This window comes from Vanellus vanellus, assembly GCF_965231255.1.
Source record: "Vanellus vanellus genome assembly, chromosome: 9".
NCBI lineage: Eukaryota > Metazoa > Chordata > Aves > Charadriiformes > Charadriidae > Vanellus > Vanellus vanellus.
In genome coordinates, this window is record NC_138914.1 from 14,976,935 (window position 1) to 14,990,443 (window position 13,509).

The 13,509-nt window shown below is 55.8% G+C and overlaps 1 protein-coding gene across 1 annotated transcript; it reads right to left on the reverse strand.

The window, feature by feature from the left end:
* Positions 1-268: 268 nt before the first annotated feature.
* Positions 269-12,638, reverse strand: ABHD6 (abhydrolase domain containing 6, acylglycerol lipase). The gene is made up of 9 exons (XM_082487851.1): positions 12,137-12,638; positions 10,302-10,453; positions 6,737-6,893; positions 6,213-6,326; positions 5,868-6,000; positions 4,402-4,559; positions 3,495-3,549; positions 2,918-3,018; positions 269-2,176 (listed from the first exon to the last, which is right to left on the reverse strand). The coding sequence occupies exons 2-9, from the start codon at positions 10,418-10,420 to the stop codon at positions 2,000-2,002; spliced, it is 1,014 nt and encodes a 337-aa protein (XP_082343977.1). The 5' UTR covers positions 10,421-10,453; positions 12,137-12,638; the 3' UTR covers positions 269-1,999.
* Positions 12,639-13,509: the final 871 nt, after the last annotated feature.

Sequence of the window (13,509 nt, forward strand, 5' to 3'; positions counted from 1 at the left end):
TGCTTCTTGAGTGTTTAGCGCCACCTCCTCTTAATAAAAAGAAAAAAGCAAAATTCGTATTGTCTGTGAAGAGATGAGACCCAAGCCTTCCCAGTCTTCACCATCTCTCTTGACATCGTCAAATGTTTCTCGAGGCAAAACCTGCATCTCCCAGAAATGCGGGGAGGAAAGAAGAAGCAGAGCAAGTCCCCCGCGCCATGCATCATCCCACACCACAGCCCTCTTCTTCCTCAAAGGAAAAAATAACCGTTGCACTGTGGACTCCTTAAATCACTAGATTTTAATAGCCATATAAATCCTTTGTGTACAGCAATCTGTGGCATATGAGAAACCATATAGATACCCAACAACTTTTTCTGGCTTGTACCGCATAAAACTATCAGCAATCATTTTTTTTTTTTTTAAACCAACTCCTGTAGTAGAAACAATAACGAAGCAATTAACAGCAAATTTCTAATTTTCTAAAAGAACAATGTCTCTTCTCTTAAAAAGAGCAGAGAAGCTGATGGGGAGTTTCAGATATATGTACAGATCAGGGTACCTCAGAAAGACGGCGAGGAGATGGCTGTCAGCACCACAAGCACGCGTACCCAGTCTGCAGGGGAGGGGGGGCTCTAGCAGCACCCAGTGTCAACCCCCATGGAGGGATGGGGGTGACCGTGGGGTGACGGCCGCTGCTGCTTTGCCTTCCAGAGGACTACGCACCGCCTTGCCCTCCAGCAGCCACAGGTCCGCCGAGACCAGGACCAGCCCTCTCCCCGTGGGACACGCAGCGAGGGACAGCACCGGGGGAGGCGCAGGATCCATCCCCGTGCATCACCTCCCAGGCTGCAAAGCACAGCTTGTCTGCATTGCCTGTTCTTATCTATAATTTCACTCAGTCAGGGGTTATAATCACCGAGAGGATGTACAAGCACACTGTACCTTCCCACGCCACCGCCCAGCACCGCGCAGGCGAGCTGTCCCCCTCCTCACTGCCCAGTGACCCCACATCCCCCGTGTTATCCACATACACAGCCCCCTCCCACCCCTCACGCCTGGCTTCGGTGATGTCAGCATTTGCAGAATTCATGGAATTCATTAAGAAAATCGTTATTTACATCAACGTGTTCAGCAGCGTGATGCGATAGAAGAGCTGAGACAAGAGTTCGCCCGAGTTTGCTGACTCGCACCCTGCCCACAGGCTTATTGCTGACTCGGGCTCAGGGATCGCATCGCTCCGGCCGGTTTCCATCCCTCTGGTTCATACAACGGCGGTGAAGCTGCTGTCTGCACCCCAAGTTTTCACTCGCTGTGTTCAGCCTCAGGGGCCACCATCCCCTGGGCAAGGCAGGCTGTGCGCAGATGCCATACCCTGGGCAATGTTAAGGCATTACATATACGCAGGAGCTCTTCGGGGATTTAAAAAAACCCACTCAAAGTGTAAACATTTTTTGCACATACAGTCGTTGGACTTCCACGCGTGAAGTTTTCTCTTGTTTTCTGCATAAATCACAACTTAGGGAGCTACACAAAAAGCACTCGAGCCTGGAGCACTGGGGTTCTCTTACAGCACGGCAGCATGCAACGTGACGGACTCTAAGTAGTAGAAATATTGTTAAGTCTCAGTCTAGGACGCTTCCTCCTTCCTACGCTTCTTATATAGTTTCAGTAAATGTCATTAACAACTACGTGCCGGTAACTCGGGTAAGATGGGTGGCTGCATAAGGAGCTTCAGCACACGGCATGGCTAGCGCTTGGTGATTTCAGCTCGTTTCTACTTTGTCTCTAAGTAGAAAAGGGAGAGATTCTGCTTCCGTTCCTGTATCTATGGAGGTTGCTCAATGACCCCTAGGTCGCTGTGCCGGCGGTGCTATAGGTTTAGGTATCAGTGATTCTGCCTTCCTCAGGGACTTTGGCACGTTCACCCCGATTCGTACAAGATCCCTGAGAACTGATCAAAGCTGCAGTACTTTACAATTTAAAAGACCCGGTGTGGGCCCTCGGCTTCCTGCCACGCTCATGCCTGCTTCTTGTTGTTGTCCATGTTGTGCAGCAGCGCCAGGAACTCCAGGATGAGGTTGGCCGTCTTGCGGGGCCGCTCCACCACCACCGAGTGCCCACAGTTCTCCAGGATGTACACGTGGCAGTCCGGGATAGCACTCGCTAAAACACTGGCGCCAGAAACATCCAGGACCTGGACGGGAAGGGAAAAAATAGTCAGTTCCACGGGCAAAGCCAGGTTTTACTGGCCACCATAGAAACCCCATTGGAGCCGCCTTTGCAAGTCCAAGCGAGATGCTGAGCAGGGATGTGGACAGAGTCCTTGTGATGCCAGCCCCATCCCGTGGTACCCGTGCCTGGGGATGGGACAGGGAAGTTGCACGGTGCCAGTCTCAGCATGTGGCACGGAACTCTCTTGGATGTTTTTTGGCTGCCAGCTCAGTGCAAAGGGGTGCAAGCACACACTTGCACCTCTGCATTCGCAGAGCCTGCAGCTCGCCTCCTTCCCCCTCCCACTCCTCTCTCTGTAACCAGCTCTACACAGAAACACGGAAAAGTCCCATGCCTTTGCCTCGCCGCCTGCCCACGGCCAACACATCTCTCCCCAGTTGCCAGAAAAACTCTTTGCTGGCACTTCATTCTTCTTCCCACCCCACGCCTGCCACAGATGGTACCTGCCCCCCACCTGTCCCCTCGCCCTCCCCAGCCCTGGCTCTGCCCTCTCCTCCCTCCATCCCACACTGGCTGCCAGCTTTATGCCCATCGCCCCGCCAAACCCCATGTTCAAACCCACTGGGGACAGGGACACGCATGTGCCAGCTCCCGCCTAATGCAGTGCACAGCTCAGCAGCACAGCCTGTGCCGTGCCCCTGCGGGGGGACGCGGGCAGAGATGGAGACATGGTCCCATGGGGGAGGCGGAGCGGGACACGTACCTGGTCCTGTCTTCCCCAGATGACCTGTGTCGGCGCTTTGATCTTGCTCATGTTCTCGTGGAGAGAGTGCCTGGACTTTTCATCCACGATTTCTAAAAACACTAAGTGGGGGCAAGAGGAGAGTCAGTCCTACAAGGGGAATGCTTTGCCTTCCCTTCTGGCAGGGGTCCCTGCGGGCCAGCCCTGCCAGTGTCCCCTCAGTGGGACACCCAGGCAGGGGCAATGGAGAGAGCCCCGACGGGCTGTCCTTGCAAAGGCCGAGTCCTGCACCACTACCAAGTCCCTCTGCAGAGAGATCCTCCTCCAAGCCCGTCTCCTTGTAGATATTAGTACTAATTAACCCAGCTGGCAGGATGAGGGCAAAGCAGCAGCCCCATCGCCCAGTGGGTTGCTACCAGTGACTGAAGTGCATCCCCAAATCTGTTAATGATGTTGTCCCTTCCCACCCTCAGCAAGGCAGCAGGGGGGTGCAGGGGACAGATGGCAGCAGGGGACACGGTGCTGGGGACAGCCCATCCCCGTGCCCCGGGGGTCCGGCTGGAAAGCCTGGTGAGAGGGGCTGCCGCCGCACACTTACGTTTCCGGTAAAAATCATTGTGTGGGATGCGAACGTCGACGAGGCCCTGGAGGATCTGCAGGGAGAGCAAAGGAGAGCTGCTGGGGTGGGGGACAGACCTGCATCCCACAACGGGGCTGAGCGCGCCCGAGAACGCCTGCGAGCGCGGCAAGTGGCCGGGAGCGCACCCCCGCCACCCCGACCTGCTCTGCACAGCCTGGCCCTGGCGCGAGCTCCTTCCTAAGCACGTCTGGCAGTCGCAACCGCACTTAAGTAACATGTATTTCAGCAACAAGTACTTTTGTCTTTTATGATGTCAACCCAGTTTTATCCCCCAGGGCAGCTATCCACTGCCAGCAGGCTGCCTCAGCCATGACTGTGCTTTTCTTCCTTCTTTTATTCTTATGCTAAAAAAAAAAACCAGGTCTTGGCATTACCTTACATTTTTTTTCTTACTCTCCAATCTACTCATCCCAGACTTCCTAAGGAAAACCAGCTTAATGGCCAGACCCTCACCAAGTTCCTCTCGCCTGACAATGAGGCGATTAACATTTCCATTGCTTTTGCTTAAAAAGCAGCAAACAATCCCCCTCCAGGCCAGACAACTGCCGCCTTAGTTATCTAATCCTTCCTGCCAGCCATATTTACTAAAAAACCCTTCAACATCCCAGCCCGCTGCCAGAGACCTCGCAGGGAGGAGGAATTTCAGGAGGTCTTGCCAGAGGGAGCTGGGATAAGCCGGTTTGCTGGGGAGGTGCTGGAAGCGGGGCCGGGGGTGTCCCGCCTGGGTGACGGAGGCGATGGCAGCACCGGCTCTGCTCCTGGCACTGCCTCGGCTGCCGGCACGCACGCTCGGGGAGAAGCAAACCCGTTCCCCACCTCCCAGCCCCCCCTTTCCCGGCCGCCGCAGCCAGCCCGGGCTCCTCACCTGCTGCGGCACCTTGAAGCGGACATAGGAGCAAAGCTTCAGCATATCCGCCATCTCCTCAGGGGTCGAGGGAATTAAAGGGATCCGGTCGATGCATTCGGACTCTTGCAGCTCCCGGAGCTGCTTAATGAACTTGCTGTCGGTGGTACTTGGCAGGCCTGGGATGAACGAGAAGGGGGATGCAAGTTAAAACCCAGATGAGACCCGAGCATCACCATACCGACCTCCCTCATCCCTGCCTCTGGCCTCCCACTTCATAACTCATTAAATAAAAAAATAAGGGGAGGGGGAAGGAAAAAATCTGTACATACGGCAACCTTAGTACATACCCAGAGATACCCCAGCCTCCCGCCTGACCCAAGGCCTGACACCACGGGGCTGACATGGGCTGAAGCAACACGAGGTGTATTCCCTGTAGGCAGGCATGAACACTTTGGCAAAAATTATAATGCTTATTTTTATGTGGACAGCGGATGCAAATACTAATGCCCGTACCCGGCCTGCCACAGCAAAGGAAGGGTCAGACAGAAAATTTCAGAAGCCCTATCCGCATGCACCACTGCGGGGGAAAAATCCCCCAGCAGCTTAACCCCAAAACCTCTCTGCAGCCCCCACACAGAGGTTTCACATCCCGAAACACTGGGAGAGTCAGCCAGCATCTCCCCCGGAGCGGAGCAGGAACCTTGCCGCCCCCAGAGCCTGGTAGCTAGGTAACGTTCGCTTTGCTTCATTACTTATTTCTTATCTGGGAGCCGCTTTCCTTGTGTGGGAGGGGGAAGGAGCTGCTATAACAACTGGGATGCAGCAAAGCTCTCCCTGACAAAGAAGCGCGCTGCCAAAACCCCCGAGCCTCCTGCAGCATGTCATGCCCAGGGCTCCCCTGCCCCCCCAGCCAAGGGGGCAGTGGGGATGGAGGGGACGGTGGGGATGGAGGAGACGGTGGGGATGGAGGGGTGCTGCACGGGCACAGGGACACCCCGCAGACCTGTGCGTGGCCCCGACGCGCTCTTCCCATTGGGAGTACTCAAACGTGGGAGGACCGAGCCCTCCATCTCCTGAAGCCCCAGTCCTTTGGTGCACTGGGGCTCTCAAGCGGCCAGACTGGGGAGGCTTTTCCCATTGCTGCCTGGGTTCCCCCTCCAGAACCGAGAGGCTACAGATGTGCCACATATAACAGCTGCCACCCCAAGGGGAAACACATTTTCTTCCGGAGCAGGACTTGTCCCATTTGCCCTAGTCCCAGCTCTAACCACAGCACAGCGCGGCAAACCCCAAAGCCCTGGAGAAGAGCAGTCAGGACAAGGCTGTGATTTCCTCCCATGCTCTGCCAGAGGTTTTCAGACTGTACATACAAAATATTTCAAAATGCTTTGCACTGAAAGCCTATTTTGCTCCCAGCACTGCTCTGGGCTTTTGCACCGGCTCCTGCTCACCCTCTCCCCATCTGCCTCCCCCGCGTTGCCCACCTGCAGGACAGATGAGAGTCAGGCTGCAAATATCTTCTGGGTACTGAGCAGCATAGACGCCGGCTACATTCCCCCCCATGGAAGTGCCAACCAGATGAAAGGGCCTTCTGTTCAGCTTGATGCACTCCACGAACTGGCAGGGGAGCAGAAGGAGCGTTGTTAGGGGAGAGGAAGCAACAGCACGGGGTCATTAGAGAAATTCAAAAAAGCTTGAGGTCAGCGGCTCTGGCTGCCTGCGAAGGGCTGTGGGTGGGAGTGGGGCCACATGAGGCAGCGCTCGCAAGGCTTAACATCCCTCACATCCCCACGTCCCTCTGCAGAGGCGATGTGACGCCAGGGCGTTACCTGGTGTATTCTCTTAGCTTGCCCGCTAATGGAGTAGTCGTCCAAGGCCGAGCGGGTTGTGCCCTCGTGCCCAGGCATGTCAACGCACACCAAGTGCAGGTTCTTTGGCAGGAACTGCAGAAACAAACCAGGGGCGGTTATGGCGCAGGTGAACTGCTGCAAAGCCCAGGGATGGAAACCAGTGACCGCAGGTGGGAGTACGGGCGGGGGACACTCTCTTCCTAGCAGCCCCTGGTTACTCGTGCACCGTAAGTCGTCAGCCAAGGATGACATGATGAGAAACCACGGGCAAGACTCGCTTCCCGTGGAGGAGGTAGGTACATACCGCTCTCCCCTGAAGCTCTGCATGACATAGGGATGAAAGGGATCCAGCAAGCAACCAGCACAGAGCTGAGGAGGGTGTCTCTAGCACATCACAGACATCTTCACAGCCCATGCATGCAACTGTTGGGTCCCCAAACCACCCCCAAGCCCAGGATCATTGACTCTTGCTAGTGAGCGACATGATAGAAATGGGGTCCCACCTTGACTATGGACAGCCACATGTCTTTGTGGGCTGAGAACCCATGTAACATCAGGATGGACGGTCGGTATCCAGGTCTCCCTCTATAGGAATAACAAAACTGATAGTCATCGTAGTTCGCATATCTAACCTGCATACCCAAGGCTCGGCGCCAGTACCTGGAAACAAGGAGAAAATACCACCAGTGAGTGAGGCCAGACCAGGGCTCAGAGGCAATAGAATCCCGCTGACAGGTCCAAACTCAGCCACAGATTTGCTAGTTCGCTAAGGCCGGTTATGCTGGGCTTACACCAGTGCTGTCCTGGCCCTAACTGGGACTAATTCGGAGCATCTGGTCCCTGGACCAGACCCTATGCTTACATGTGATCCCTTACACGTGTAGCACCGGCTACTGGCTATTCATGGCTGCCCTGGAGATGGCTTGTGGAGACACTCTGTAAAAAAACTTCAAAAAATACCCAAAATAACTAATTTGCACAATTCCCTCAAGGAAATTGAAATGGGCCAAAATAGCAATCCTAAAACTAAAAACACCCAAAGGTTGGTATGAGGAGAGAGGCTCAAGAGAGTAAGGCAGTGCACACGGTGAGGCAGCGTGCAGGACAGGCAGGCCAAGGGAGGCACTTGTTCCAGGTGGGTAAGGTGGATCTGTCGCGGGTTTATTTGGGCACAACCCCACAGCCATGGGACATCACCACCCCACGGACAAGCACATCAGGTCCCAGCCAAAACAACAATCTCACCAGGAGCACCACAGAAACCCAGTTCCCATATGCCAACTAGATGATCTTTAAGAATGTATTCATACACACGCGAAGGACCGGAGGGGACTGTCCTTACACAGGGTCGAGCATCCCAGAAGATACTGGGCTAACCCCAGGCAAACCTGGGTTATTCCTCTGAAAGCAAAGAGGCAGACAGCTCCTGCCAGTGCACGCTTGCAGCCTGCTCAAAGAGGATGCAGTGAAACTGTCGGCCAGAGGGGACCTGGACAGAGATTATCGGTGACACTTTGGACACATGATGTGTACGTGCAGTCCAGGACGGAGGAGCAGGCATGCTTTCACTGCATTTCCCCTGTGTTCAGACATAACCCTTGTCAGGACAACTACCGGGCTACTCCTGATGGCCAAGATACTGGCAAATATTTTTATACACGATACCATAATTTATTTAGCAAGGTCACCAACACTGCTGGGCTGTCCTAGCTCTCTGCCCACTCAAAGCTTATGCATAGTGCAATCCTCTTTTAGCATAATCCCTTTTTGGAGGGAGTTAGTGGGACTTAAGCAGCATCTCGGCTCTGTGCTGGTCCTACAAGGAGAGGTGAATTTCTCCCTGAATAAGTGTCTTAAGAGTCCTCGCCTCAAAGGCACCGGTGTAAACTACTGATGGGCAAGATGATAACATTTTTAGCAACTGATCCTGATGGATCAATTCAGCAGACGGCAAAATAATCTGTGCAAAGCTGAACTGATCCCTCGCAAGGTGTTAACACGCTTAGCGGCAGCGGCTAAACTGATTAACCCCTGTCGGCAGAGCAGGCAGGCGCCGGGGCCGGGGTCAGCGGGGCAGCCCTGCACGTCACACCGGGCATTAGTGGCAGGGGAGGGAGCGAGGCCACCAGCGATGGGGGCCCTGCGTGACCCTTGGCCACGCCGGCTGAGGACACGCAGACCGGCAGTGAGGAGGAGAAGGGGGACAGTGAGTGGTGGGAGAAGGGAGAAGCATCCCCTGGGACCTCTCGGGGACCTCCTGGGAGCGGTGCCACAATGCTGGAGCTGCACGGGGCCGAAAGGGGGAGTGTGGCATGGCATGCTGTCTGCCCCCTCGCCTGCCTCTGCCCGTGGGGAAACACAACGATTTTGCCCCCCAAAAAGCCAACTCAGAAGCACATAGGAAATGAAGAGTAAAAGGCAAACCCGCTCTCCTCGTCCGCTGTCCCTAAGAAAAGAGGCTCCCATGAAACACAGAGCATCGCAGCTACTCCTGCAAGATGCCAATGCTGCCAGAAACGCTGGAAGAGGGAGAGATGGGGGCACTTACCCTTCAAAAGAAAACAGCCCTGCTCATCTCTGCTCACACGCTCCCTCCCTCAGCCGAACACAGACCGACCCACCCACCCACCGTGCATTTTCACTCAGCCCCTAATTTGTGACTCAAAGGATGATGCAGCAGGGTCTTCTCTACCTCCCTCTCGGCCCGGCTCCTCAAAGCTCCCGGCATCAGCCCATTGCACCTCCTTTGCCCTGTGCGGCCACCCCTGCCGGTGGCCCTCTGAAGGCTTCACCCCTGCCACACGCGCTCTGCTCCGGTGTGGCAGCGTTTCTCCAGCGATCCTCCCCTGAACCTGAGCCCTGGCTTCCGCCGGCCACTCATATATCTGAGGGAAAAAAACCCTTTGATGAACCCAGTACCATCTGGACCTGCCCCAGGCAGCAGCCTGGATGTCCCCGGGGCAGGAGGCTGTCACACCGCCTGCTCTCCTTTGCAGAGCGGCATTTGGCCTTTCAGCCCCCTATATGATGCACAACGGGAAGAAATTCTCCCCTGTGCTGATCCAGTCACCGGGGTTTTCATCCCATCCCCCCTCCTCTCTCAGCCCCTAGATGCTGGGATTAAAAGGTTGCTAATAAATGTGCCATTAGAAACAGCCTTCATCACGCTGCTGCATCTGAGTGCTGGGGTGGGCTTAATGCCTTTCATTTGGAAACACCCCGTGAGCAAAACTGCAGGAGCCGCCATCTGCCAGCAGCACGTGAGGGCAGCCCGCTGCGCCGCCCGCGCCGGATGACGAGACGCTGCCCCGGCTTCTGACAGCAGCGTTATTCCAGCTTTCCCCTGCAACAAACCCAGATGGGAAAGCCGCCAGCGTGTTTATCACTGGTGTCCAGGGACAGGCGAGGACTGAAGGATGCGGTTCCTGCCTCCCGGTATCGGAAAGGAGGAGATGCCAGGGGGTAAGGAAGAACATTGCTCCATCTTCTGTGATGCTCCAGCCCAGAAGAGAGGGGCAGAATGAGAAAAACCTTGTCCGTAACTACTAGCGAGAGAAAAGTCCCTGCCTGTGGAGCAGGCTGGTAATCAGGAGGGACCGTGTGAGCCAGAGGAGACGCAGCAGAGCCAAGGACAGCCACACCGACGTCTGCATTGACGAGGCGGGAGGTCAGCAGCCTGCCAGGGCTGCCAGGCTGGGGGACAGGCAGCATCGGCGATGCTTTTCCCAGCCGCAGTCCCATCCTTGGGGGAAACAACCCAGAAACGTTCGGAGACATCCCGCAGCCCAGCTGAGGCTGCCCTGGCAGATATAAGCCTCGGCAGCAAAAAAGCAATAAGAAAATGCCATTTTCTGCTCCCAGAGGTGCTTAAAGCTACACACAGCCAGTACATCCGTGGAAAAATCCACCTCACCCGCGCCTACCGCCACCACTGTCCGTGCCACCTTGCTGCCCGTGGCTCTTCGTGTACCCGTGTGTGCGCCAGGGCACAGGGACCTGATGGGGACCAGCAGTAATTCCACCCCTGCACTAAAATGAGAGCAGACAGGGTCCCGCTGATGAACTCACCAGTAGTAGATGCGGATGAGCGCCGAGGGCCAGAGGAGGAAGGAGGCCACGAAGGCCAGGATGGGGATGGCCAGGGTGCCACCAGCGATGACAAACATGTTCAGCACATCCAGGTCCATGCTGCTCTTCACTGCCTGGCCTCACCTGCCCACCTTTAGGGAAGGAACAGAGGTTAAACACCAGAAACAGTGACAAGCTGACACTAAATGAGATCTCTGCCACCAGTGAGAGAAGAAAGCAGCTCTGCAAGAGGCAAAGGATACTGCTCAGGAATGCGGCAAAGTCTCTTTCAGTTTTAAAACTCAATTATTTGTTCTGGTTCTTAACGCATATAATTATTGCAATGTTATCCTCTCAGGAGAGCACATCTCAAATGGGCAATGAGCCTCCTTGACAGGCACAGACCATGTCCAGGGTGATGGGGCACTTTGGAGACGGGGGGACACACAGCCCTGCTGTGTTGGGTGCAGGCAGCCCTCTCCCCCCCGCCATGGGTGCAGGCAGGGCTGCCTTAACACAGGCTCCACGTTTCTTTTTGGAGGCAGGCGTCCAGCTCCGGCTCCCCTCCCCCTGCCCGATCCCAAATCCCCAGCACACAACCACTGACCTAGAATTGATGGCTTGAGCCCGGCTCTCATTACCGCTCCGCACAGGCACCAACTAATCAAGGGAGCAGAGCCTATTAATGGGCTCGGGAACTGAAGGAAACAACCTGGCAAGGCGCTCTTTGGCCACCAGCCCTTATCTGAGACAAATTCATCCCCGCCCCCACGTCCTATTCCTGCCCCATGGCCGTTCTGCACTTGCTGTGGATCACAGGTCCCGATCCCGGCTCCCGAGCATCCTTCGGGCAAACCTCAGGGGCGGCCGGCGGAGGACACAGGGTGCAAGGGCGAGCTCTCACGCAACGCCACACTCGTCCCTGAACTCGCCCCACCACAGGCAGCTGGGATATATTTTTCTCGTTAAGAGATTAAACCCTGCCGCACATACATCTCCTCTAATTCTCCCTGCTAACCAACTTATGTCTCGCCCTTTCCTCGGCGCTAGCTCTTTTGTCACACCTCTATAAAACGAAACCTCCTCGTTGCCTGCTCTCCCACCCCGCCACCCCCCCCCATCATCACCACCACATTTCTCTGTGCCGGGACAGGCAGAGCTATTTCTGCTTCCCGCAAGACTCACGGCGGTATGTGGCACGTTGTATGTTGTGCCGTGAAGCAGGAACCGAATCACCACAGTCACGTCCTCTCCCCCTCCGACGCCATCACGCTGGATCACATCAAATGCCCACATTACGCACAACCAAGAAAAACGGTTTACAGCACCTCTGAAGCAACAGCCAGGTTTTCCCCTCTTGCCCCAGGGAAAATAGAAATAGCTGAAATTTGAGGAATAACTGTAAATATTTCCACCAGGCACCTCCTTAAAAAAGCTCATTTCCTTCATTTCCCTTTTCAAGCCTCAACAACACACCGTTATTCGTTTAATTAACATTTTGTAGAAAGATCTTTGATCTCTGAGCGGCTTGTTCATACATAAACGCTTGTTTATGTATGATACATACAGATAGACCTTCTACACGAGAGCACGGGCTGCACGGGAGCCCACCTGAGAGCACTTGCTGCCTTTCGCTATGTCACTAAAACAGGGAAAGAAATTAAGCACGGAAAATCGCCACCGTTCCCATCAGTGACCCGTACCAAGAGAAGGTTGCAGCCAGAGATAAGCGCGGGGCGGTGGGAGCCCCTGTGCTCCCTGCTGTGGGGTCACCACCTCCGCCGCTCTTGGAAAGCAAAACAAGAAGGAGAAAGCCTTTAAAAAGCTCAGCTTACTTTGCAGAGATCCCCTCCTCCTCTCGGCACAGGTCCTGCTCGCTGTGGGTAGTGGCAGTGTCTGAAAACACTGTCGGAAGAGGGGAAAAAAAAAGGTTAAAAATTGCGCTCCTGCCTTTTTTCCTCCTTTCAGGCTCGGTAGCTGGGCGAGACGGCGAGTTTGGGGTATTTAAGCCTCCGGTTTCCCTTCAAGATGCCTCATCTTCACCTTCTGACCAACCTTTCCCCTGTTTATGTCAATACAGTCTTTTGTGCAATAAAGCCAAACCAGGGCACTTGCTCCAAGCAGGACCAAAGTGCAAGCTGCCATCGGAGAGGGAGCGGAAGCCGGCACGGCGCGGCGAGCGGAGGCCAGCAGCCCCCGCCGCGGCAGGGCTGTGGCACCCAGCGCAACAGGGCTCATGGTTCCGCTTTGGGTGATTACAGCTATTAGAACAAAGCCCGCTAAGCTCCTTCCCATCCCCTTCCTCTTCGTCTTAAATGTAATTTTCCAAATGCTCTCAGTAACCACCACCGTCCCCCCCCGCCCCCCCCGCCCCGAGCCTTCCCTGTGCGGGTCGGGTTGAAGTGTAGCGCAGCCGCAGGAAATTACTGGAGAGGCAGGAAAACGCCGGCCTGAACTTGCCGGCAGCTTTCGGCCATGGAAATTCAAGCTGGAGGCACAGCAGGAGCACCGGAGCCTCCCTGAATGAGCGCTGGGGCTGCTTCAAGCCAGAAAATCCCTAAGAGATCCCCACTGCCATGGCTGCAGGGCCAGGGTCACCCTGGGGGGCTCCCATCCCTATTGTGCCGGAATGTTTCGGCCGGGCCACGGCAGCCACCGCTCACCACGTGAGCCCCGGCGCCCAATGCCGGCCGCGCGCACCCGACAAGCCCCACTCGGGGCCCCCGCCGGCCATGGGTGCCTGGGGGAGAGGATGCTCGGGGACCCCCACAGCACAGCTGAGCCTCCCTCTGTGTGGGCAGAGCATCGCTACTGATTGCCATGGTTACCCGTGATGGAGGCAGCGGGAAGGAAAACGCCGGCAGGCCCAGCTCCGCCGTCGGAGACAGACAGCATTACCCTGGTGACCAGCACCCCCAGCACCCGGTAAAACCACCCCTATCCCCAGCAGCGCTGCGGGGACGCTGGCTCCCGAAAGCCACGAGGGAGCACCCACAGTGCCAACCCCCTGCGATGGTGCTTTGCCTGGGGGATGATCCCCCTCCCTGCTGCACCCGTACTGGGGACGGGAGCGGACAGCATCACCCCAGACACCAGCACAGTCCTTCACTACCAGCTAGAGAGACATCGTGGGCATAAAAATTGAAGCGAGTCCTGTGGTAACAGCTGTAAGTCTTCAGACCACAGCTCATCCATCACTTTGAGGTGC

What these genes read in the sequence shown, in the direction of transcription:
- ABHD6 (XM_082487851.1), bottom strand. Translation starts at nt 10,420, where the DNA reads ATGGACCTGGATGTGCTGAACATGTTTGTCATCGCTGGTGGCACCCTG. An exon ending in GACTCTCATCTGTCCTGCAG is followed by an intron (nt 4,560 to 5,867) that starts GTGGGCAACGCG and finishes CGTTCATCCCAG; the next exon opens with GCCTGCCAAGTACCACCGAC. An exon ending in TCTGGGGAAGACAGGACCAG is followed by an intron (nt 2,177 to 2,917) that starts GTACGTGTCCCG and finishes CTTCCCGTCCAG; the next exon opens with GTCCTGGATGTTTCTGGCGC.